Source organism: Dipodomys merriami, unplaced genomic scaffold (genome assembly GCF_024711535.1).
Source record: "Dipodomys merriami isolate MVZ:Mamm:240054 unplaced genomic scaffold, mDipMer1.0.p SCAF_84, whole genome shotgun sequence".
Taxonomy (NCBI): Eukaryota; Metazoa; Chordata; class Mammalia; order Rodentia; family Heteromyidae; genus Dipodomys; species Dipodomys merriami.
The window spans coordinates 1,759,290-1,783,895 of record NW_027206446.1 but is presented as its reverse complement, the minus strand read 5'-3'; the positions used below and the strand labels follow the sequence as shown (position 1 = coordinate 1,783,895).

The 24,606-nt window shown below is 54.3% G+C and overlaps 2 protein-coding genes across 17 annotated transcripts in view; one reads left to right on the top strand and one right to left on the bottom strand.

Moving 5' to 3' along the window:
- Cmas (cytidine monophosphate N-acetylneuraminic acid synthetase) lies at positions 1 to 11,774 on the bottom strand. Of its 2 annotated transcripts, none has more exons than XM_070011762.1 (8): positions 11,500 to 11,774; positions 8,178 to 8,320; positions 7,423 to 7,578; positions 5,547 to 5,680; positions 3,327 to 3,421; positions 2,623 to 2,794; positions 1,387 to 1,540; positions 1 to 612 (listed from the first exon to the last, which is right to left on the bottom strand). In XM_070011762.1, the coding sequence occupies exons 1-8, from the start codon at positions 11,757 to 11,759 to the stop codon at positions 422 to 424; spliced, it is 1,305 nt and encodes a 434-aa protein (XP_069867863.1). In that variant the 5' UTR covers positions 11,760 to 11,774; the 3' UTR covers positions 1 to 421. The 2 variants fall into 2 exon arrangements, with proteins under 2 accessions (XP_069867863.1, XP_069867864.1); XM_070011763.1 differs by lacking the exon at positions 11,500 to 11,774 and adding an exon at positions 8,818 to 8,839.
- Positions 11,775 to 19,553: 7,779 nt separating this feature from the next.
- Positions 19,554 to 24,606, top strand: part of Abcc9 (ATP binding cassette subfamily C member 9) — a 70,497-nt gene continuing 65,444 nt past the window's right edge. For all 15 annotated transcript variants that reach the window (XR_011369723.1, XM_070011635.1, XM_070011626.1 and 12 more), the window contains exons 1-2: positions 19,554 to 19,678; positions 22,346 to 22,507. Coding sequence is in view for 14 of the 15 variants with exons in the window: in XM_070011635.1 (XP_069867736.1) it covers positions 22,366 to 22,507 (142 nt within the window). In the remaining variant the exon portion in view is untranslated. The remainder of the gene's footprint in view (positions 19,679 to 22,345; positions 22,508 to 24,606) is intronic.

Below are 24,606 nucleotides of genomic sequence, written 5' to 3'. Positions count from 1 at the left end.
TTTGTGAAATGCGGTTTTTATTGATGAGGGGAAGGCCGGGCCTCGGGCCCGCGGCCTCCAATACATACACAAGACTCCCGGTGTCGTATAAATCACACAAGGACACACTTCACGCGGCGGGGGAGGGGGGCACGCACACACGGGGAGGAGCTCACACCTGGTGTTTACTGAGAATCTGAGCGACGCTGCCGTCACCCCTGGAAATCAGGATCTCATCGAGATGTGGGGGTACACTTATTTCATATGGGGGGCGATTGGGGAGAGGGTGTGTGGGGGAGAATCTATCATAAATCACATCATACCTTCTGCACCATTAGATCATGGAGAGGCCGGACTGCACCCAAAAGCAAAGACCAAAAGGACACCCCAAAACCCAAAGCGGCGGCCAGGCCTGCGTTTCCCTCCAGGACGCTCGCCTGTCTTATTTTTGGCATGAGTTAGTCACCTTCTCCATCAGAAGGAAAATGTGCTCGGCGAACTCTCGGATGGCGCCCCGGCCGCCGCTGCACCTGCAGATGTAGCCCCCCGCTTTCTGGGCGGAGGTGCAGGCGTCGGCGGGGACCCCGCTGAGCCCCGCGCGGTTCAAGCACTCCTCGTCCGACACTTCGTTCCCTGGGAACAGAAGGAACACGGGTCAGACCCACCCGTCGCGCACACACTTAAGACCTGCCCACAAACACATTGACCAGCAGCCGGGCGCCGGGGCTCCCGCCTGCCGTCCCAGCCACTCGGGAGGCTGAGATGTGAGGATCGCGGTTCAAAGCCAGCCTGGCTGCAGGAAAGTCTGGGGGGCTCTGATCGCCCGTGAACCCGCCAAAAGCTGAAGTGGCGCTGTGGCTCAAGGGGTAGAGCGCCAGCCTGGAGTGAAAAAAGTTCAGAGACAGCGCCTGGGCCTTCCCTTTTGCAAAAACAAATATATATATATATATATATATATATCTCAATCATCGCAAGGTAGAACTGGAGTCTAGGGTTTTCCTGATCCATTTAACACAACTAAAACGCTTGTGTCAGTTGGAGAGATGTACTTTGTGCTTGACGATTGTTAGAAATTCTACACATGAATCCCATTCTGTTTCAATTCTTATTTGGTGCTGATCGTAGGGGTGAACTCAGGGCCTGGGCACTGTTTTGTTTTTTTTTCCTTTTTCGTGGCTGGTGCTCGACCACCTGGGCCACAGCTTCTCGTCCAGCTGTTTCCTACTTCATTGGCGATAAGAATCGCACGGGCCTTTCCTGCCTAGGCTGGCTCTGAATCAGGATCCTCAGCTCCTCAGCCTCCTGAGCCGGGATTACAGGCGTCTGCAACCTTCTCGTGCCACACTGTATTTCCTCGGGATCAGCCCGTGGAAGTCGCAGACCTCCCCGGGGCTGAGCGTGACTGACCGAGATACGCCACTTGCTTCCAGCACAACCCCATCTCCTTCCGCCACTCGTCCACCACGGCCAGCTTGTCCGCGACGCTGATTTCCATTTTGCAGTCCAGCTTCAGGGAGGCGAGCGTCTGCTTGGAACACGTCCTCTCGGAGATGAATCGCACCTGCAGACCGTCCAAACGCAACGGGAGACCAAAAGATCAGCAGGAAAAGGGAGATGGAAGCGTTCCAGCCCAAGGTGGAGCCCCGTAACTACTCAACCCCGCACCGGCGGCCCGGTCCGAGGAGCCATCAGGCAAACACCAAATAGCCAGCTTGGTTTTTTTTTTTTGGTCAGTCGTGGGGCTTGAACTCAGGGCCTGGGCGCTGTCCCTCAGCTCTTCAGCTCAAGGCTGGCGCTCTACCAGTTGAGCCACAGCACCACTTCTGGTTTTCGAGTGGTTTCGCTGGAGATCAGTCTCACGGACTTTCCTGCCCTGGCTGGCCTCCAACCTCGATCCTCAGATCTCAGCCTCCGGAGTAGCTGGGATGACAGGCAGGAGCCACCAGTGCCTGAATGACGCTTTTCATTTGAGATCATTTAATGTTTTAAAATAAACAAATAAGCAAATTAAATGGCAGTGATAGCCGGGCACTGGTGGCTCACGCCTGGCATCCCAGCTACTCAGGAGGCTGAGATCTGAGGATCGCGGTTCGAAGCCAGCCCGGGGCAGGGAAGTCTGTGAGACTGATCTCCAACGAACCATTAAAACGGCCAGAAGTGGCGCTGTGGCTCAAGTGGTGGAGCGCCAGACTGGAGCCAAAGCAGCTCAGGGACAGCGCCCGGGCCTTAAGTTCAAGCCTCGGGTTTGGCATACACACATGCAAGTGGTAATTCAAAAGAAGAGGCTGCCCTGAACACAGTTCAGAGACAAGGCCTTATGGGAAAGACTGGGCCGCTCCGATTTTACTGGACACATTCCACTGTTGACAGTATTGCCAGCCATTATAAACTGTCCACTGTCACAGGAACAGACAGACATAGTAGTTGCTAATTAAACGTCCTCACGATCCTTGGGATCATCTTTCTCAGCAGGTGAAGGTTAAACTTCAGCTAATACTACAAAGGCTCCAGCTCACATTTCCTTGCACGTTCTTTGATTCTGAATCGAAATTTCATTAAAAAAAAAAAACCCAACAACAGACACACCACAAAACACCACACACCACAAAACACCACAAAACACCGGGCCGCTGGGTCACATACCTCGACACCACTTTTCTTTAACAAACTTATGCCAATAGCATCTTTTACGTCATAAGATATGATTTCTTTGTGGTCTCCCGATACATACACGTGGCCGTTGGTGAGACACCCGTCGATATTGCAAACCAAAAGTTTGATCTCTTTAAGCTTCTCCTTGCCAAAATAGCCGTATCTGAAAGAAACCCCGCCGGGCCTTTGAGTCCACGCGTGGTGCTCGTAGGCGACGCCGCGGGCGGGCGGGCGGCTGGCCCTGCCTTGTAAGTCTGCGCCGGCCGTGTTCGAACCCACCGTGTGTGTGGACAGAGCAGAACCGTGACATGCTGGTGGAGCTGACCCCGCGTCTCAAGACCACAGAACCGGTCACGGTGGGGCTTCATTTATACCCGGCTTCTAGCTGTGAGCAAGCTAAAGACTTAGCTAACCTAGGACATGTGGAGAAATCCTGACTGGAAACACCGTTACGGGCAGGGCACTGGGGGCTCCCGCCGGGTCGCCCCAGCCACTCGGGAGGCTAAGATGTGAGGATCGTGGTTTGAGGCCAGCCTGGGGAGGAGCTCCAAGGAACCAGCAAAAAGCCGGAAGTGGAGCTGTGGCTCAAGCAAGCAGTATAACCCGAGTTCAAGCTGCAGGACTGGCACAAAAGCACCCCCCCCCTCCCCAGCAGGACTCTTCCAGCTCAGCCATTTTCTCTTGCTTTGTCTTACCTTAGCACCCTTTGCTCGGCGATGGGCCAGTCAATGTCCACGTCGATGTCCACGCTGTGTTCCGCCCGCATCTCATAGTACGCCATCTTCCCTCCCTACAGAGACGGCAACACAAAGTAGCAGGGGGGTACTGGGTGCTGAGTCCTACCGTGGGCTCGGGACTGCGTGGCTGAGACACACGTCAGCCTGGAGCCCCGGCAGCTCAGCACCAGCGCCCTCCTCGTGAGAGGCTGAAACCCCCAAGCCGCCAAGGCCCTCGGCCCCGGTGCCGGGGCTTTGAGCGTCTCTGCGGGCCCTGGGACTTGAACTCAGGGCCTGGGTGCTGAGCCCTGGGCTCTTCCGTTCAAGGCTGGCCGTTGTGACTTCTGGCTTTTTGGGGCTCCGAGTCTCGTGGACTCTGCTGCCCGGGCTGGCCTCGAACCGCGATCCTCAGTTACGGCCTTCCTCATTACAGACGGGAGCCACCGACACCCGGCCTAGCCGGTACCAGCTCCTCGTTTTTCTTTCCGTAGATGTCTTTTACAATCTCACCAACAGGAATACCCTGTCCCAAAGCCCTTACATACATCCTTCCATTTTTTTTTTTCTGGAAGTTTCTCTAACGGTCCTCTAACGGTTCCAGCCGGTGTGTTCCCCCTTGCAGCTCTGGGGTGTGGGAAGGCTGAATGACACCACTGTCCTGGGTCCCTGAGCCCCACAGGGGACAGCGACGTCTGGATGATGGGTGAGGTCGCAGCTGGGCAGGGGATAGGGGGTGGAGGGGCCCATGGGGGGGGTGGAAATCTCACCCCCAGAAATCTGGCTGCGGTGAACAGCAGGATTTCTTTCTACCCGCGAGGGAAGGGTTAGGGCGCGTTGGTTCTTAAGAGATGGGGAGAGAGGGCGGCTGTATACGAGATCGATGGAATCTAGCGCTGAATGGCCAGTGTGCTGTGTGTCTACACTCGGGCTACAAGGCCAGAGCAAGCCTCTTCTCTATCCCCAGACTCCTGCCCAACTCTGCAATCCATTTGCTTGGTGTGGGTACTGGAGTCTGAGTCCATTTGCCTGGTGTAGGTGCTAGAGGCTGAGTCCATTTGCCAGGCTTGGGTACTGGAGGCTGAGTCCATTTGTCTGGTATGGGTACTGGAGGCTGAGTCCATTTGTCTGGTGTGGGTACTGGAGGCTGAGTCCATTTGCCTGATATGGGTACTGGAGGCTGAGTCCATTTGCCTGGTGTGGGTACTGGAGGCTGAGTCCATTTGCCTGGTATGGGTACTGGAGGCTGAGTCCATTTGCCTGGTGTGGGTACTGGAGGCTGAGTCCATTTGCCTGGTGTGGGTACTGGAGGCTCAGTCCACAGGGTCCAGGAACGGGGTGAGGGCTTTTCCACCCGGCTCTTTGTCAGCCATATCAAGCCTGAATCTTTTTTTTTTTTTTTGGTGCTGGTCCTGGGGCTTGAACTCGGTGGCTGGGTGATTTCCTGGAGTGTTTGTGCTCAAGGCTGGTGCTCTACCACTTGAGCCACAGCGTCACTTCTGGCTCTGTGCTGGTTCACTGGACTGAGGAGTCTTGGACTTTCTGGGCCGGCTTTGAACGGCGATCCTCGGCTCTCAGCCTCCACAGCAAGGATTAGTCCCTGGCAACATGGGTTATTTAAAGGGTCCAGAGGTGGACAAAGGAAGGGGAGAAGGCAGCCGAAAATGCAGTGCGAACCCCACAAAATGCAGAAGGGCGAGGGGAGGGGTGGGGGAGAAGTGGGAAGGGGGGACGTGGATCAAGATATTTCGTATTCATGAACTGCTTTGTCCAGCGGCAGCTCCTTTGGACAACTACTTAAAACTAACATCACAATCCACCTAACTCACCAGGGACTACAGATCGTGGACACTGAAGCCCTGTAAAGATTGAAATGCACTCCCTAATTCTTTTTCCTTTTCTTCTTTTGGAGGAGGCTGGTGGTTTGAACTCTAGCTAGCTCTACCCTTGTTTTGTTGGTGGCCCTGGGACTTGAACTCGGGGCCTGGGCGCTGTCCCTGAGCTTCTTCAGCTCAAGGCTGGCGCTCTACCACTTGAGCCACAGCGCCACGTCTGGCTTTCTTGCGGGTTCACTGGAGATCAGAGTCTCACGGACTTTCCTGCCCGGGGCTGGCTTCGAACCGGGATCCTCAGCTCTCAGCCTCCTGAGTGGCTGGCTGACGGGCGGGGCAGGGGCGCTGCTCGGGTTGGGAGAGCACGCACCTGCAGGTAGCCCATCTCGATCAGGTGGCGCTTGGCAAAGTAGAAGGAGCCGTTCTCGTACAGCTCCCCGCTCCAATCCTGCCGCCGGGGCCGCTTGGCGGGGTTCAGGTTCAAAGGCTCGGTCACCTCTCGAACTGAAGGCGAAAGGCTCTGTGAGCGGACCCGACTTCGAACCGGGGGAGTGGGTGGGTGGGGTGGGGGACGCCCTCAGAAACGCCACAAAGCGAACAAAACCAGCCACGTTCACCTACCTAGAGACAACAACTCAAAAGGGGTTCTTGCTATGTGTTTTGGTTTTTTTTTTTTTCCTGCAGGTCGTGGGACTTGAACTCAGGGCCTGGGCACTGTCCCTGAGCTCTTTCACTCAAAGCTGGCGCTCTACCACTTGAGCCACAGCGCCACTTCTGGCTTTTTAGTGGTTCACTGGAGATCAGAGTCTCACGATCTTTCCTACCTGGGGCTGGCTTTGAACTGTGATCCTCAGATCTCAGCCTCCTGAGTAGCTGGGATTTCAGGCATGAACCACTAGTGCTTGGTTTAATGTTTGTTTTTTTTTTTTTTAATCTAATGTGGTTAAGAAATCCCTTTGGCAGAAGCTGAGCAATTTTTCTGTTCAATTACTATAGCTTCATTTTCCTCCCCCCCCCCCCCCCCCGCCCGATGCCCCAGGTCTTGAACTCAGGGCCCGGGTGCTACCCCTGAGCTTTAGTGCTCAAGGCTGGTTGGTGCTCTGCCACTTGAGCCACAGCTCCATTTGCAGCTTTTTGGTGCTGAACGAGCTAAGAGTTCTCAAGGACTTTTCCGCCCGGGCTGGCCTCCAACCACGATCCTCAGGTCTCAGCCTCCTGAGCGGCTGGGCTGACAGGCGGGAGCCATCGATTCTTGCCGTATTTTCAGTTCTGGGATTTGGTGCATCGGTTTTAAAATGCAAATCTACCTCTTAGCCCGCTACGTACCGCATGAACATCGCTACACCGGCGGGTGCTGCGGCCATTCTCGGTACGAACCTGGAGAATCGTCATTGCCAGCCTGTCTTTCCAGCCTTCCCTCGCCTCCCTCGCTCTCCCTGAGCGCTTCCTCCGGCTTCCCCGCGGTCTCATGGGGGACACCCAGCCAGCCCAGACACTCAACACCCCACAAGCGGCACACGGCAGCTCATGACCTGCTCATGGCGTCTTCCCTCAGTGGGTGGATGACCAGATGGATGGATGGTGGCACTTGCCAATTTCTCCAGCTGGAGCTCAGGCTCCCAATGGAAGCCCGGCCCCGACTCCTCATGGAGCCCGAAGAAGCCATTCCACAACCCAAGGCTGTGGGATCGCCAGACTTTTCTTGGATGGATGTGTAGGAATTGCATGAAACATCCCCCCCCCCCCAAAAAAAAGGCCACGTCTGCTCAACAGGCACACGGATGTAAGAGACTCGGGAGGTGTGACGGAAAAAAGTAAAAAGCAGCCGGGCTCCGTGGCTCCCGCCTGCCATCCCAGCTCTTCAGGAGGCTGAGATCCGGAGGATCGCAGTTCAAGGCCAGCCCAGGGAAGGGAAAAGGCTGTGAGTCTCTTTATCTCCAACGAAGCTCCCCAAAAGCTGGAAAGTGGAGGTGTGGCTCAGGGGTTAAAGGACACACCTTGCGTGACAGAAACTCAGCAAGGTCAGCACCCAGGCCCTGAGTTCAAGTCCAGGAACTGGTACTGATTAAAGAAGGAAAAGACACGGAGAGCGCGCAGGAGGGACTCAGGTTCTGCCTCGTCTCAAGACCAGGAAGCCAAGGCTCAAGTGTCACCCACACTTCCTCTCCCTTCCCTCCCAGGGTTCCAGGCGGGTGGGCCGGGGGGGGGGGCAGGGACGGTGGGGGGGCCGCGCGGGGCACGTTCACCTCCTTTCTGGATCTCGCTCCATCGGAACTGGTGGCGGCGGACCACGGAGAACACGGAGTCGTAGCCTTCCTCGCGCAGCATGTCAGCCACCTTCTGCAGGTCGCTGGGGTGGAGGCAGGGCGACGTGGCCTGGATGTTCCCCACGATGTCCACCTCTGCGGGGCGGGAGGGCGGCCGGGGTCAGGCGGGGAGGGGGGCCTTCCCCTCAACCCACCGTGTCTCCGCCTTGCAAGCCATCTCCGTGCTGGCGCTCTACCCCTTGAGCCACGGCGCCACTCCTGGTTTTCTGGTGGTTCACTGGAGATCAGAGTCTCACGGCCTTTCCCTGCCCGGGCTGGCCTCGAACCGCGATCCTCTAGATCTCAGCCTCCTGAGGAGCTGGGATGACAGGCGTGTGCCACGGCGCCCGGCCTGCTTTTTATATGGACTGCAGAGTTCAGGCCTGCGCGCTGGCCCTGGCGCTTCTTTTGCTCTGCCGCTTGAGCCACAGCACCGCTGCTGGCTTTTGGACACTCGCGTGTCATGGTCACAGCCTGGGCAGGAAAGGCCGTGAGACTCTGATCTCCAAGGAACCACCAGAAAACCAGACATGGCGCCGTGGCTCAAGTGGTAGAGCACCAGCTTGGAGCAAATGCAGCTCAGGGACAGCGCCCAGGCTGTGAGTTCAAGCCCCAGGACCGACATACACACACACACACAAACCCCAAACCCCAAACCCACCCAGCAGAATGCCGGGTGGAGGAGCGAAGCCTACCATTGTGGTACTTAAGGAACTCTACAATGGCGTCCAAAGAGGTAGAGCTGTCTTTGGAGGTTTCCGAACTTCTCCGATGTACCTGGGCTCCGAACTGTTTGGCTATGTTTTCTATTTCATCATGGTCTGTTGAAACCCAAACACTGTTCAGATATTAAACAAAAAGAAAAAAAGAAAATTAAATAGCCAACCCACTCCTTTTCCTCCCACCCCCAAAAGAAGATAACCCTACACTGGGTCATACAAAGTACCTCTGTACCATCATTAATTCTTAGTCTACTGGGTTTTTTTTTGGGGGGGGGCGGGGGGTGAGGGGGCTTGAACTCAGGGCCTGGGTGGTATTCCCACTTCCGCCTTTGTGTGATTCGTTGGAGGTTAAGAGTCTCACAGAGTTTCTTGGATTCTAAACCCGATCCTCCATTTCCAGCCTCCAGAGTGGTTGGGATTATAAGCATGTGCCACTGTACCTGGCCCAGCATTTTTTCCTCCCTATCCTAATGAGTACGGAGTTTGAGCCTGTTAGCCTGATTTCTGCCTGGCAGAGAAATCGGCCTTAGGTCAATTAAACCACAGGTGATTTACAACCCAAACCCAACCCAAACCCAACTTCATCCCTGAAACACAGCGATCAGGAAGTTACCATTTTCCTCCTCTTCCTCCCAAGGGCAAATGTTTGCTGAGGCGAGGAAGAAAAGGACAGGCAGGGCAGACCAAGGTCCTGGGGTCATACTGAATCAATAAAACCTGAAACACATCACCCAGGAGCTAAGCACGGGGCGGGCCGGATGCACAGGGAGTCTTTGTTCACCCTGAACTTCCTTGTACCTCGGATCGGGGGTTCCCCATGCCTGCCCCGCCCCCAATCTTGCTGGCCCTTGTGTGTTTGCCACGTGTTCCTGGCCTGCGTCCAGACACACCCTCGGGCCTGTGCAATCCTGAACCAGCTCACAGCCCACAGGCACTGGGCGAGCATTTCAACATGCCATCAGGCCCGCGGAGCCTACGGTATTTACTCTCTGTCTTTTCCTTGAGACCAACTCTGCCAAAAGCTGAAATGCTGAAGAAAAGACATTTCTTGCCCAACATTCGGTGGCTCCCGCCTGTCATCCCAGCGACTCAGGAGGCTGAGAGCTGAGGATCGTGGTTCAAAGCCAGCCCAGGGCCAGCAAAGGTCCGGGAGACTCTGATCTCCCATGAACCACCAGAAAATGGGAAGTGGCGCTGTGGCTCAAGTGGTAGAACGCCAGCCTTGAGAGAAAGAGCTCAGGGAGCAGCACTCAGGACCCGAGTTCAAGTCCCAGTAGGGGTAACCAGAGAAATAAACCAAAAGAAGACATTCCCTTTCATGTTTCAGGGTTGAGCAATGTTAGCACTTGTGAGCATTGTCAAGATTACTGCTAATTGCGCATTTCCCGGAAACTGAGGCACAGGAAGAGTCAGACAGATCCTTGGACCCAAGGGGGGAGAGGTGCTGTGAAATATTAGATGGTTAGATCGCTTCTTCGGGGCTGTACTGGGGGCTCGACCCGAGAAAGTCCCCAAGGAGTTAAGACCTGGCCTTGAACCATGATCTTCAGAGCCCAGCCTCGGACAGCTGTGAGCCACCACCAGTGCCCTGCCTGAGTTTTCTTTCTCACAGTCCTATTACCGCGACAGTGGCCGATACCACAGGTGGCTCAAAGGACCCGAGCACACACACCACCCACATTATTTTTTTGGGGGTCCGGTCGTGGGGCCTGAACTCTGGGCCTGGGCGCTGTCCCTCAGCTCTTCAGCTCAAGGCTGGCGCTCCACCACTTGAGCCACAGCACCACTTCTGGCTTTTTCTGCTTATGGGGTGCTGAGGAGTCGAACCCAGGGCCTCATGCGTGCGAGGCGAGCGCTCTACCCCTGAGCCACCTGCCCAGCCGCCTAAAAACCTTTTCAGGAAGCCAGTTTTCCGGGCTAGCGGGGTTTGAACTCCGGGCTTTGTGCCACGCTGCTCCTGGGGCCCTGACGCCCCCCTCATTCAACCCCAGCTGTCTGGACTGCAGCTGGGGCCTCCCCACCCCGGGCCTCCACCTCGGGGCCTCCCCACCCCGGGCCTCCCCACCCCGGGCCTCCACCCCGGGCCTCCACCTCGGGGCCTCCCCACCCCGGGCCTCCACCCCGGGCCTCCACCTCGGGGCCTCCCCACCCCGGGCCTCCACCTCGGGGCCTCCCCACCCCGGGCCTCCACCTCGGGGCCTCCCCACCCCGGGCCTCCACCTCGGGGCCTCCCCACCCCGGGCCTCCCCACCTCGGGGCCTCCCCACCCCGGGCCTCCCCCTCGGGCCTCCCCACCCCGGGCCTCCACCTCGGGCCTCCCCACCCCGGGCCTCCCGCTTCTTTCCGTCCTTCTGTGCACTCTGGGCTTCTCTGAGGATGAGGACCCAGTGAAGGCGTGGCGAATGGGCACTGGGGCGCTCTGTCTGTCTGTCCGTCTGTCTCTCGCAGGCTGCCCAAGCCTCTTTATCTCCCGGTGCCAGCTTCCCTCCGCCCGGCCCCACCCGCGGCGTCCTCGGTGGGGGACAGAGAGATCGCTGCGCCTCGGCCCCCTGACCCCGGCCCGGCCCGGCCCCCGGCGGCGGGTGCTGACTCACCGGGGTGGGGGGGGCCGGGGTGCGCGCCGGCCGGTCCAGCCCCTCCCCAAGGGCGGAGAGCGATCGCCTCTCCCCGGCGGCCTCCAGGGCAGGCCCGAGGGGCGGGCCCGGGAAGAGGCCGGGAGACTCGGCCGGCCCGGGTCAGCGCTGTGCACGGCCCCGGGTCCCCGCGCGATCGCCGGCTCTGGGCGGCCCCGGGTCCCCACGCGATCGCCGGCCTGGACGGCCCCGGGTCCCCGCGCGATCGCCGGCTCTCAGCGGCCCCGGGTCCCCGCGCGATCGCCGGCTCTGGGCGGCCCCGGGTCCCCGCGCGATCGCCGGCCTGGACGGCCCCGGGTCCCCGCGCGATCGCCGGCTCTCAGCGGCCCCGGGCGATCGCCGGCCCTGGACGGCCCCGGGTCCCCGCGCGATCGCCGGCTCTGGGCGGCCCCGGGTCCCCGCGCGATCGCCGGCCCTGGGCGGCCCCGGGTCCCCGCGCGATCGCCGGCCTGGACGGCCCCGGGTCCCCGCGCGATCGCCGGCTCTCAGCGGCCCCGGGTCCCCGCGCGATCGCCGGCTCTGGGCGGCCCCGGGCCCTCGCGCGATCGCCGGCTCTGGGCGGCCCCGGGTCCCCGCGCGATCGCCGGCTCTCAGCGGCCCCGGGTCCCCGCGCGATCGCCGGCCTGGGCCGCCCCGCCCCGCCGCCCCGCCGCCCCGCGCACCTCTGGAAGACGCCCGAGTCGAGCGCGGCGCGCAGCACCCAGCCGATGAGCGGGACGCCGGCCAGGCGCCGGATGTTCTTCAGCGGGATGCCCTTGCTGCCGCCGCGCGCCAGCACCAGCGCCGCCAGGTGCGGCGGCTTCTCGGCGCCCCGGGCCGCGCCGCCGCGGGCGCCGCGCTGCAGCTTCGGGGGCCGGCCCCGCGCCGGGCGGCCCCGCGGGCTGGACGCCGAGGCGGCGGGCGCCCGCTCCACCGCGTCCATCTTCCTCCCCCGCCGCCGCCCCAGCTTCTCCGCATCCGGCGGCGCGGGGGCCCGCCCGCCCGCGCCGCTGCGCCCGGCGACGCCCGCCCGCTGCGGGCTCCCGCCCCGCACTCCCGCCCGCCGCCCGCCGCCGCCGCCGCCGCGCCGGCCCCGCCCCGCGGGGCACGCCGGGAGACGTAGTCCACGCCGCCGCGAACCCGGAAGCGGCCGCGGCTCCAGGACACAGACACACAAGGGACGCCGGGAAATGTAGTCCAGGTGCCACCGCGGCCAGTCCCTTCTGGCAAGGCACGCCGGGAAGTGTAGTCCACACCACCGCCACTCCGGAAGGACACCGACGCCCTACATCACACCTCTCCCAGCAACGGTCGCCCGGAAGTGTAGTCCACGCCGTCGACGCTCAGGGAAGCGACCGCCGCCCCGGGAGCCGGTCACGCCTGCGTACGCACACCTGCGTACGCACACGCCCCTTCTGGCACGGCATGCCGGGAAATGTAGTCCACGCCACTGCCCGTCGGAAAGAGGCCGCCGCTCCCGGAGACGGCCACGCCCACGCCACGCCCCTTCTGGCAAGGCATGCCGGGAAAGGTAGTCCAAACCCCACCGCTCCAGGAAACGGTCTCGCTTATGCCACGCCCCTGTGGCAAGGCACGCCGGGAAATACAGTCCAAGCCACCGCGGCTCGGAAGGCGCGTGTCACGCTCCAAACGTCTTCCTAGGCACGCCGGGAAATGTAGTCCATGCTACATTGCTCCACCCACACCACGCCCCCTCCTCTCGCAAGGCATGCCGGGCGATGTAGTCCTACCCTCAGCTATGACTCAGTCCAGCCTGAGATCTGAGGATCCTGGTTCGAAGCCAGCCTGGGCAGGAAAGTCTGTGAGACTCTGAGCTCCCATGAACCACCAGAAAACCAGAAGTGGCGCTGTGGCTCAAGTGGTTGAGCACCAGCCTTGAGCTGAAGAGCTCAGGACAGCGCCCAGGCCCTGAGTTCAAGGCCCAGGGCCTACACGCACCCATCGCCCATGCACAGCACTGCTGTGCAGGTTCTTGTTGAAGCCTGGAGCTTGCTGGCGGGCGCCCTGCCCCGATCCACGCCTCCAGGCTGACTTCTTGCTGGCTACATTGGATTTGGACTCAGGCTGGCCTCACACCCTGGTCCTGCGAATCCCAGCCTCCTGAGCAGCCGGCTTACGGGAGGCCAGGCCCCGCCAGGCCCCGCCAGGCCCCGCTGCGGTGGCTTTAGGCTGTTAAGGGCTTTGCACCCACTTAGACTTCCTGCTTTGGTTGAGCCAGGGTCTGGCTTTGATTCTATTTCTTTTCTGTTTTCATTCATTCATTCATTCATTCATTTATTGCCTCCTCCTTGCAGGGACAGAGCACGGATTTGGGGTTCGGTGTCCCTCTGGAGTCCTTGGAGCGTCTGGGAGGATTGAATTAGGGGTCTTGAGATGAAGAGATGACTCTGGAGTATATAATCACAGAGGTGTGTGTGTGCGTGTGTGTGTGTGTGTGTGTGTGTGTGTGTGCGCGTGTGTGTGTGTGTGCGTGTGCTAGTGTCGGGACTCCCACTCAGGACCTGGGTGCTGTCCCTTAGCTCTATCATCGAAGGCTTGACGCTCTGTCATTTGAACCACAGCTCCACTTAGGGTTAAATGGAGATGAGAGTCTCACAGATTTTCCTGCCCAGGCTGGCTTTGAACCGTGATCCTCTACATCTCAGCCTCCTGAGTCGCTGGGATGACAGGCGGGAGCCACTAGGATCTAGCTACTCCCAAATTCCTAAAAGACAGACAGATGTGTCAGCGTCAGAGGGAGAGAAAAAAAAGACGTAGAAGTCAAAGCTGGGCACTGGTGGCTCCCGCCTGTCATCCCAGCGACTCAGCAGGCTGAGATCTGAGGATCGTGGTTCAAAGCCAGCCCGGGCAGGAAAATCCGTGAGACTCTGATCGCCAATGAACCAGTAAAATGCTGGAAGTGGAGCTGTGGCTCAAGTAGAAGAGCACCAGCCTTGAGAAAAAGAACTTCAAGGATGCACCGGGCCCTGAGTTCAAACCCCAGGACCAACCCCCCCCTCCCCCCTCGCCCCTCCCCGGGTTACTTCTCCAACTTTAAAAAGTGAAGATATAATCTGGCCACTAGATGGCTCCCTTTGCCTAGGCTGGAATTAGAGAGAGAGAGACAGAGAGAGAGGAGGGAGGGGAGGGGAGGAAGGGAAGGGAAGGGGGAGGGAGGGAGAGTCCTGGGGCCTGAACTCTGTCCCTGAGCTCTTTTGCTCAAGGCTGGTGCTCTACCACGTGAACCACAGCACCACTTCCAGTTTTCTGCTGGTTCACTGGAGATCAGAGTCTCAAGGACTTTCCTGCCCAGGCTGGCTTTGAACTGTGATCCTCAGATCTCAGCCTCCTGAGTAGCTGGGATGCCAGGCGGGAGCCACCCATGCCCGGCTATGAGAACATTTCTGGCAATTCTTCTTAAGGATCTATTTGCTTGGGATGGAATGGGCAGTGTCTACAGGAATTAATGTTTTTTCATTTCATGCTATATTCAAAAACACACCGTTTTTGAATGCCTGTTCTAGACAACACACAAATACTAAGCATGAGGCTGGGCTGTATAAATTAAAAAAGACCAAAAACCCAAACCAAAGCCCCGCAGCTCCATCAGAACCCTTTGCGAGTTCATGGAAGAGAACAGGTATATCGATGATTAAATATGACATGTAGAAAGCAAAATATAATCGGTCTCCAATCTCCATGCATTCAACCTTCATCTATGAATGGGACTTGAACTCAGGGCCTGGGCGCTGTTCCTGAGCTCTTTCTCTTAAGGGTGGCGCTCTACCACTTGAACCACAGCGCCATTTCCAACTTTTTGGTGGCTAACTAGAAATAAGAGTCTCATGGATTTTTCCTGCCTAGGCTGGCTTCTCCCCACGATCCTCAAATCTCAGCCTCCCTCACAACATCCGAACCAATTGAATCTGTAGAATGGAATCATCAGATCTCATGTCTGGATTGATTCCCATACAAATTAAGCTAGTACCTGGGGCTGGTGGCTCCCGCCTGTCATCCCAGCTGCTCAGGAGGCTGAGATCTGAGGATCGTGGTTCAAAGCCAGCCGGGGCAGGAAAGTCCGTGAGACTCTTACCACCAGAAAACCAGAACTAGCACCATGGCTCAAGTGGTAGAGCACCAGCCTTTGAGCTGAAGAGCTCAGGTATAGCGCTCAGGCCCTGAGTTCAAGTCCCAGGGACTGGCACAAATAATACTAGTCATACTATGAACAATAATAACAATAGAGCAGAATTCTTTTCTCTGAAGCTTTTTGGCTGGTGATCCATTAAGGGGAAAGAATCGATCGAGTGTACAGGAGATTCCTGGGTCTTGTTGAAGACCCGGGAATGAATCGGTAACCGGTTCTTCCCTACCCGGGGCTGAATGACCGTGCAGCGGTCAGCAAACCCAATGGAGACATTCATGTCATCCTGCTCCTTGAGCCATAGCTGAGAGTCCTAGAAAGTTCTTCTCTCTCTCATGCCCTGATGCATTTGTTGAGTGGTTTTGCAGCCAGGAAGGGGGGGGGTTCCTCTTGTTTATGTTGGGGGTCACATGTCTAGGACACGCTGTCTATATCCACGACCAGCCGTGGTGTGCAAGTCTGCACGTCCACCCTCTTCCTCTCCCAAGAAGGGAACCAACCCACGATCGAGTTCTCACAACACCAAAGACACACTTAGGATTTAAAACAATCCTCAGCGGGGAAACGGAACGATGCTTGTGGTTTTTTTTTTGTTTGTTTCTTTCCCTCCAGTCTGATCCAGGAACCAACAACAACAAAATCCACACAAAGCCCTGGGTCACAATATGACTCTTCCACCAAGAAAAACTAGAAATGATGCACACAGACAGGAACATCTTATTGTTTTTTAAATAAATGTATGTGCTTCCCACACGCGTTCATGTTCCCAGAGATCTTGTGTCAAGGTGAACAGCCGTGCAAAAGCTTCCCACGGGAAAAACATTTCTCACCACCCAGTTTCCTGGCTAGTACGAGGTTCACAGAAAGAACCATCACCAAAGGTTATTGCCACACAAGCCTGGAAGGCCTTTCTAGAACATTCTCTCCCCCCCCCAACCCTCCATCCCTGGGACTGGATGAAAGGTGGTTGTGATTATTTGTGATCATTGTGATCATTTTGGAAGGGGTTGGGTGTCGGTCCTGGGTCTTGAACTCAGGGCCTGGGCGCTGTCCCTGAGCTCTTTCACTCAAGGCTGGTGCTCTACCACTTGAGCCACAGCGCCCCTTCCAGCTTTTCGGTGGTTCATTGGGGATCAGAGTCTCTAAGATTTTTGTCTGCCCGGGCTGGCTTCGAACCGCGATCCTCAGATCTCAGCCTCCTGAGTCGCTGGGATGTCAGGGGAGACCCAGCAGCGCGGGGCTTTTTCCTGCTATTTTGGTATTTCTGCTTGTGTAGTTCATCTAATTCGCAATCTCCTTGCTCTCCTCTTAGGTGAGTTTTCGGGGACAGAGTCCAGATTCAGTTAGGCTCTAGTCTTTCCAGTCTGGGGTGAATTTGGAGGGTCGAGATGTATGTGTGGGGTTTGGTTTTATTTGGGGGGGGGATGTTGGGATCGGTGAAAGAGAAAAGCTGGAGGGAATTTTGGTGGGAATTTGGCAAGCCAAGGCCTTGGAGGATGGGAAAGAGAGAAAGCTGACGTACCAGAAAGATAAACAGGAAACTCACCTCAGAAGAGGTGATTGTATTGCAGATGTATTGTATATTTTAGTTCTGCATTCTCAGAAGAAGTAGGGGAAAAGTCTCTTCCATCCTTCATCTTTCTAGAAAATGACGGTGGGGAAAATCCTTCTCCATTTTCCTTTCACCCCAAAGGAATGGAAACTGAGCCCTTACACCTCAGGAGGCTGAGATCTGAGGATTGTGATCTAAGGCCAGCCCAGGCAGGAATGTCCCTGAGACTCTTCATCACTAACGAACCACCACAAAGCCAGACGGGGAGCTGTGGCTCAAGGCGGTAGAGCACCAGCAGCGGAGATCAGAGTCTCACAGACTTTCCTGCCTGGGCCGGCTTTGAACCGTGATCCTTAGATCTCAGCCTCCTGAGTCGCTGGGATGACCTTCTTCCTGAAGACATCCATGCTTTGTGCGATTTGTGGCTAGTGAATGAGGAACAGCAAGCCTTAGGTTGATTTTGCTGCTGCAGTTTCTAGAAAGATCGAATGTGTTGTCTTATTTTTTTAATCTCTTGGCTTTTGGCCTATGGTCTTGTCATCTCAAATGACCGAAGTGGACACGCTCCGTGTCACCCACGTTCAGGAGTGTGAAAAATGGTTACGTGACCGTACCCACCCGATCGGTAGTGTTTATCTGAGTTTTATTTTTTTTAGCTCCTCCGATGGCTTTCTAGATGAGCTGGCCCTGATTTGCGATTCTGGGAACGCCGCCAATGACGCTCTGTTCTTTCTGTTACTTTTCCTTTTCTTTCTTTTTCCCCTTTAACCTCCCAACCTCTTTGAGCACTCCTTTAGGGCGTGCTTGAATGTCAACGTGCAAATGAGTGTGCATCGCAGATCTGTTCAGATGGATTTGCACCAAGGTATGGATAATCATTGTATGGTGTGTGCCGGTCCTGGGGCTCGAACTCAGAGCCTTGGGTGCTGTGTGTTAGCTTTTTCCCTGTCTTAAAGCTGGTGCTCTACCACTTGAGTCAACCTCCGTTCTTGTCTGGATTTAAATTTAATTTTTTTTTTCTGGTTAATCGGAGAGGAAAATCTCTTAAGATTTCTCTGCTGGGGCTGGCCTCCAACTGTGATCCTCAGACGGCAGCCTCCTGAGTAGCTGGAATGGCAGGCGTGAGCCGCGGGGCGTAGGGTTCTTTGAGTTAATGTTGAATCTGATCAGGACGGTGCCAGAGCATAGTGATTTTTCTTAAGGCACTGAGACCGGGCCTGCAGAAAAGCTGCATGTGAAAGAGCCGGGGTCTGGCCTTCACGCCTTGCATCCTGTCCTGGAGAAAGAAAATAATATATAATCACATGTAGCCATATAAAACCATATCTAAGTAACACGTATACAATGTGCAGTGACAGAAATAAAAATATATGATAGCCCAATAATATATAACATATAAATAATGCATATAAAATAATACATGGCAATAAAAGAATATAACAAAACAATATATAAATAATGTGTTTAAAAGAATATAGAGCAATAAAGTAATGTATAAGAAAATAACATGTAATAGATAAATCATGTGTATAAAAGAATATATAGCACAAAATAATATATAATAACAAAATGATATATAAAGTGTGCAAAGAATATACAGCAATATATGTTGCAGTAATATATAATAACTAATCTATAATATATATAAATAGTGTGTATAAAAGAATATGGAGGGCTGGGCAGGTGGCTCAGTGGTACAGTGCTCGCCTAGCGTGCATGAAGCCCTGGGTTCAATTCCTCTGTATCCCATACACAGAAAAAGCCAGAAGTGGTGCTGTGACTCAAGTGGTAGGGCACCAGCCTTGAGCAAAAGCAGCTCAGGGACAGCGCCCAGGCTCAGAGTTCAAGCCCTGGGACTGGCCAAGGAAAAAAGAAAGAAAAAGGAAAAAACCAGAATAGAATATATAATAACAAAATAATATCTACATAATGTGTATAATAAATAATGTGTATAAAACATAGCAACAGAACACATAATAAAAGTGCATCGATGACTAATGTGCATGCAGAGTGCACAGTAATAACATGATCATTTATAATAACAAAGTGACATGCAATAGCACGGATGTGTATAAAAGCACATGGACTAATAAGCATGTAACGAAATGTAAAATAATAAATAACATGACAATATAATAATAAAAAATAAATAATAAAATAATAGATAATGTGATAATATAATAATATAATACAAGAATAGATAACATGATAATATAATAATATATTAAAATAATAGATAACATGATAATATAATAATAAAATAATAGATAACATGATAATATAATACTATATTAAAATAATAGATAACATAATAATATAATAATAAAATAATAGATAACACGATAATATAATAATAATACAATAATAAAAAATAATAATACGATAATATAATAATAAAATAAATAATAATAGATAACATCTATAACAATAGATAAAATAACAGATAACATCTATAGAGGATGAGAGAATAATGTGTGATGGTAAAACAGCGGTGGACAGACTGAGCGCCCATCTGGGGCCCCCCTGGCTCTCTGGTCAGCGCGTGGGCTGGCGGGGTGGAGGAGGCAAGGGCCAGGGTCGCGCGGGGCACGCGGGGCACCTGGCCCCCTTGCCCGGCCTTGGCACTCACGGGGGTGTCGGGGTCGGAGGCGTCGGCGCAGGCCCCACGGGGACCGCGGGTGGCGCGCGTTTTGTGTCGTCGGGAAACCTGATAGGAGGCGGCAGCTGTGTTTCCCCCGCCCCCCCCCTCACTCCGCCGGCGCCGCTGCCGGGAAAACAACCCGCCTGGGGCCGGGGGGAGCCGGGGGAGCCGGGAGCCGGGGAGCCGGGGAGCCGGGGAGCCGGGGAGCCGGGGAGCCGGGGAGCCGGGGAGCCGGGGAGCCGGGGAGCCGGGGAGCCGGGGAGCCGGGGAGCCGGGGAGCCGGGGAGCCGGGGAGCCGGGGAGCCGGGACGCAGCCCGCGCAGCGCGGGGCTGACTGCGCCCAGAACTTTTTCTGGGGTGGGGGGGAGGACAAGGAAGGAAGCAGAGGGGGTGCGGGGAGCCCCTCCCGCCTTCTAGACCTTTCTGCCGCGGGCTCCCGGCTGCCGCTTTCTTCTTTTATTATGTTTTTAGGGGTCCTGTGATCTCGACACCCCGAAAGCCACGCGCAGCCCCGGGGAGGGCCAGGTAGGCCTCTGCGCTCACCACCATTCCCTCACTCCTGGGGGGCCCGGGACCCTGAGCGGGCGGGGCTCAGGGTCACGGGCGTGTGCGTGTGTGTGCGTGTGCGTGCGTGTGCCTGCGCGTAGACTGGAGAGACCCGGGGAAGATTCAGAGGGGCCAGGGGGTCAGGGTCATTGGCTGCATGTGCGTGTGTGCATGTGTGTGCGTGCGTGTGCATGCGTGTGTGCATGTGCCTGTGCATAGACTGGAGAGACCCGGGGAAGATTCAGAGGGGCCAGGGGGTCAGGGTCATTGGCTGTGTGTGCATGCATGTGCGTGTGTGCATGTGCGTGTGTCCATGTGCGTGTGTGCATGTGCGTGTGTGCATGTGCCTGCGCTTAGACTTCAGAGACCCGGGGAAGATTCAGAGGGGCCAGGGGGTCAGGGTCATCGGCTGTGTGTGTGTGTGCATGTGTGTGTGCATGTGTGTGCGTGTGCATGTGTGTGCATGCTTAGACTTCAGAGACCCGGGAACAGTCAAGGCTTAGGTTCAGAGTGGGCAGGGGGTCGGAAGTCATCGGCCGTGTGTGCACGTGTGTGTGTGTCTGTGTGTGCACGTGTGTGCGTGTGCTTGCACTTAGACTTCAGAGACCCTGGGGCAGATTCAGAGCGGGCAGGGGATCAGAAGGCAGTGGCTGTGTGTGTGTGTGTGCACATGTGTCTGTGTGTGCACGTGTGTCTGTGTGCTTAGACTTCAGAGACCCCCCCCCCCGGGGAAGAGGCAGAGCGGGCAGGGGGTCAGAAGTGTGTTAGACTGTGAGTTTGTGGCTCAAAGGACTGACACCATCGGGATCCCCCCGGGTGTATTCTATCCTTTAGCTAATACACGTTATAGATGTGTGTTTGGTGTGTAAATAGTCTATACACCGTCAGGGTCAGTGGTGTATACACTATCCACGTGTATACATATATGTGTATAGAGAGACAGACTCTATAGGTGCTGATATGTATCAGTATAAATAACATATGCATATGTAAATATGTACAGCATATACTATATATACTGTATATATACTGTATATATTAACTACACATAGTTAATACTTAATAATAATGCATATGATTCTGGATGTGCTGAGTATGTACAGTATATACTATATATGCTGTATATACTGTATATATGCTGTATATATAATTAATAGTTAATAATATGTATGATTCTGGATGTGCTGAATATGTACAGTATATACTGTATGTACTGTATATATGCTGTATATACTGTATATATTAACTATACGTAGCTAATAGGGGTACCCGTGCATATGATTCTGGATGTGCTGAGTATGTACAGTATATACTGTATATACTGTATATATACTGTATATATACTGTATATACTGTATATATTAACTACACGTAGCTAATAGGGGTACCCGTGCATATGATTCTGGATGTGCTGACACAAATGCTGGAATGCCTTTCAGAAGGTTTTCACGCTTGTGGGGACAAAAAGAAACCAATCGCATTTTCCCTTCACACCGGGTTCCTCTTCCTCCTCCCTGCTGGGCCTCCTCCCAAGTTATCTGAAAAGGAAAGGGAGGACAGAGGGAGGTCAGAGGTCAGAGGTCAGCTAACATCTCCTCCCTAACTTTACTCAATGACAAGTGGGAATTTAACACTTAGAGGACCAGTTCCCTCCCCACCCCCTGCTGTGGCTCCCACCTGTCATCCCAGCTGCTCAGGAGGCTGAGATCTGAGGATCAGGGTTCAAAGCCAGCCTGGGCAGGAAAGCCTGTGAGACTCTGATCTCCAATAAACCACCAGGAAACTGGCGCTGTGGCTCAAGTGGTAGAGCACCAGCCTTGAGCTGAAGAGCTGAGGGACAGCGCCCAGGCCCTGAGTTCAAGCCCCACGACCACCAAAAAGAAAAGAAACAAGAAAAAAAGTCTCATGGCCTGTTCTGCCCTGACTGGCTTTGAACCGCCATCCTCAGCTCTCAGCCTCATCAGTACCAGGAGGAATTGCTCTCTGGAGCCCCCCGTGATTTTACTCTCATGGAGTAGCACATTTGCCACCCAGGCTCCCCTTTGAGTCCAAACCAGCAGCATCTGTCACTCCATAATATTTCTGACTCTTGAGCCATTCCAGTCACCTGTCACTCGACTCCATTCGTCCAGGTCCCGTGCGGTGAGTTGTCCTCAGAGAAAGACCCAGAACTACCTGGAACCATGCCATTCCCTGGGTATTGCTGGCCTCTGCAACCAACGGGCTCTTTCTGTGCGACGTCTCCAGCTAGTTATTTACTCGTCTTTGTTGTTGTTTTCCCCTCAAGGAATGAACACAAGAAATGATTTGATCTGATATGGCACCATGGTGATTGATTTTTTTTTTTTTTTTATCGGTCGTGAATCTTGAACTCAGGGCCTGGGCGCTGCCCCTCAGCTCTTCAGCTCAAGGCTGGCGCTCTACCACGTGAGCCACAGCTCTACTTCCCATTTTCTGAGTGGTTCACTGGAGATAAGAGTCTCATGGATTTTCCTGCCCAGGCTGGCTTTGAACCAGGAACCTCAGATCTCAGCCCCCTGAGGAGCTGGGATCGCAGGCACTCACCGGCGCCTGGCTACGACCCTCTGTTTAAAGCCACAGTTGGGTGAAGGAACACTTGTTCCTCTCTCTTCCTCTGCTGTTTAGAGAAAAGCCTAGAAGAAGAGATGAGTTTCTCCTTTTGCGGCAACAACATTTCCTCCTACAACATCTACGATGGCGTCTTGCAGAACCCTTGCTTTGTGGATGCCCTCAATCTGGTCCCGCATGTCTTCCTGCTCTTCATCACCTTCCCCATCCTCTTCATTGGTGAGTGCCGCGATGTCTTGTGTTAGGTCGCCCGGCATTTCTATGTCTTCCTGAAGGCCGCGATTTCGACGAAGATGGCGGTGTTTTCCCTTCTTCTGTGAACGCGAATGAGTCCACTGGTGAGAAAAGTACATGTATTTTGTGTTTTCTGATGAAGCTTGGGTTCTGGTGGGCCCAGAGGCCACAGGCATGTAATACTGTGTCATACGTGTGTCATATGTGTGCTTAGACATTGGAGGAAAAACTGGGAGGGGGGGGACATGGTCCAAAAAGAAATGGACTCTGACCTGACTGCATGTCCCCTTTATCATAACAATAAAAAAGGTATTTACAAGAAGAAATGGGATATATATATATATATATATATATGTATATATATATATGTATTAAGCAAGGGTTAAAAGAGACAGTCTATGAGGTAGAACGGAAGCCTATGTTGATCTCTTGCTTAGTGCCAGGAGAAGGGAAAAAAGAAGCTGGTGTGTGTGTGTGTGTGTGTGTGTGTGTGTGTGTGTGTGTGTAAGTGGAGTACTAGGCTGAATTGAATTGTCCAGAGAAGCAGAAATGGCTGGAGGGGTGGAGGGATGACAATACCACATTGCCGGCCCATTTATAAATCCCCAAATTGATTATCCCCGGTGTTAATCTGCCAGGGCGAAACAGAAAGAAAAGAGAGCAAGTCAGGTGCTGGTGGCTCCCGCCTGTCATCCCAGCTACTCAGGAGGCTGAGATCTGAGGATCACGGTTCAAAGCCAGCCCAGGCAGGAAAGTCCATGAGACTCTGATCTCCAATGAACCACCAGAAAACCAGAAGTGGAGCTGTGGTTCAAGTGGTAGAGTGCCAGCCTGGAGCCACAAAAGCTCAGGGACAGCGCTTGGGCCCTGAGTTCAAGACCCCCCCCCCCAGCCCCCCACCATGGAGAGAGCTGTTTGGGGACTTGAAGTTAAAAAGTAGATGTGAGTGAGGGTGTTTCAGGTAAAAATAATATACACGAAAAGTATCTGGAAATGAGTTGGTTAATATAGTTTCCCCTAGGGTTTAACCACTGGCAGAATGATAATAAGAATCCAATGATTTAGGGCAGTTTGGTGTCATTTCCTCCAAAGAAACAAAGTAGATCCTTTTGCTTACGATCTATAAGATGATCAAAAATACAGCTGTCGCTGGGGGCTGGTGGCTCACGCCTGGCCTCCCAGCTACTCTGGAGGCCGAGATCAGAGGATCAAGGTTCAAAGCCAGCCCGGGTGGGAAGTGAGATCTTATCTCCAGTGAACCATCAGAAAACCAGAAGTGGTGCTGTGGTTCAAAGTGGTAGAGCACCAACCTCTCATGAAAGAGCTCAGGGACAGCGCCCAGGCTCTGAGTTCAAGTCCCATGATATGTACTTCATATATATACATACTTTTGCTGCTCCTGGGGCTTGAACTCAGGGCCTGGGTGCTGTTCCTGAGCTCTTTCTGCTCAAGGCTGGCGCTCTACCACTTGAGCCACAGCTCCACGTCTGGTTTTCTGGTGGTTCATGGGAGATGAGAGTCCCACGGACTTTCCTGCCCAGGCTGGCTTTGAACCACGATCCTCAGATCTCAGCCTCCTGAGTAGCTGGGATGACAGGAACAATTTGTTTCTTGATTCCCAGTCAACTTGTTGAAGGCTAAGCTTGTAAGCATCTCTATTTAATCTAAGAACAGAGGCTGGTGAAAAAAAAAAGATCTTTAAGTAGAAAGAACCTGAAATGAACCTTGTTAAAACGCTATAGAAAAAAACCATGCTGTGATTGCTAACGATCACTTACACTACTAACTGCTCAGGCTGCCTAAGCCAGTGAGGGATTATATAGAAATCTCACCATAGCGTCAGGAAAATTATAATAATGCCCCAGGAAAGACCGTACGCGCATCCAAGAGTTTATGAAATTCTGGGAGACTATGCTAAGTATCCCTTCGATGCCAAAGTACATTTGGAAACAACCAGAGCATGATTCAATGTTCTTTTCAAAGAATGTTTTAGGATGGTTTTTTCCCCCCATAGGGGAAATTCTTTCTACAAGCATGCATTCTTGAACATTCTTCAAATATGTTAGTCTCTCCTATAGTCAAAA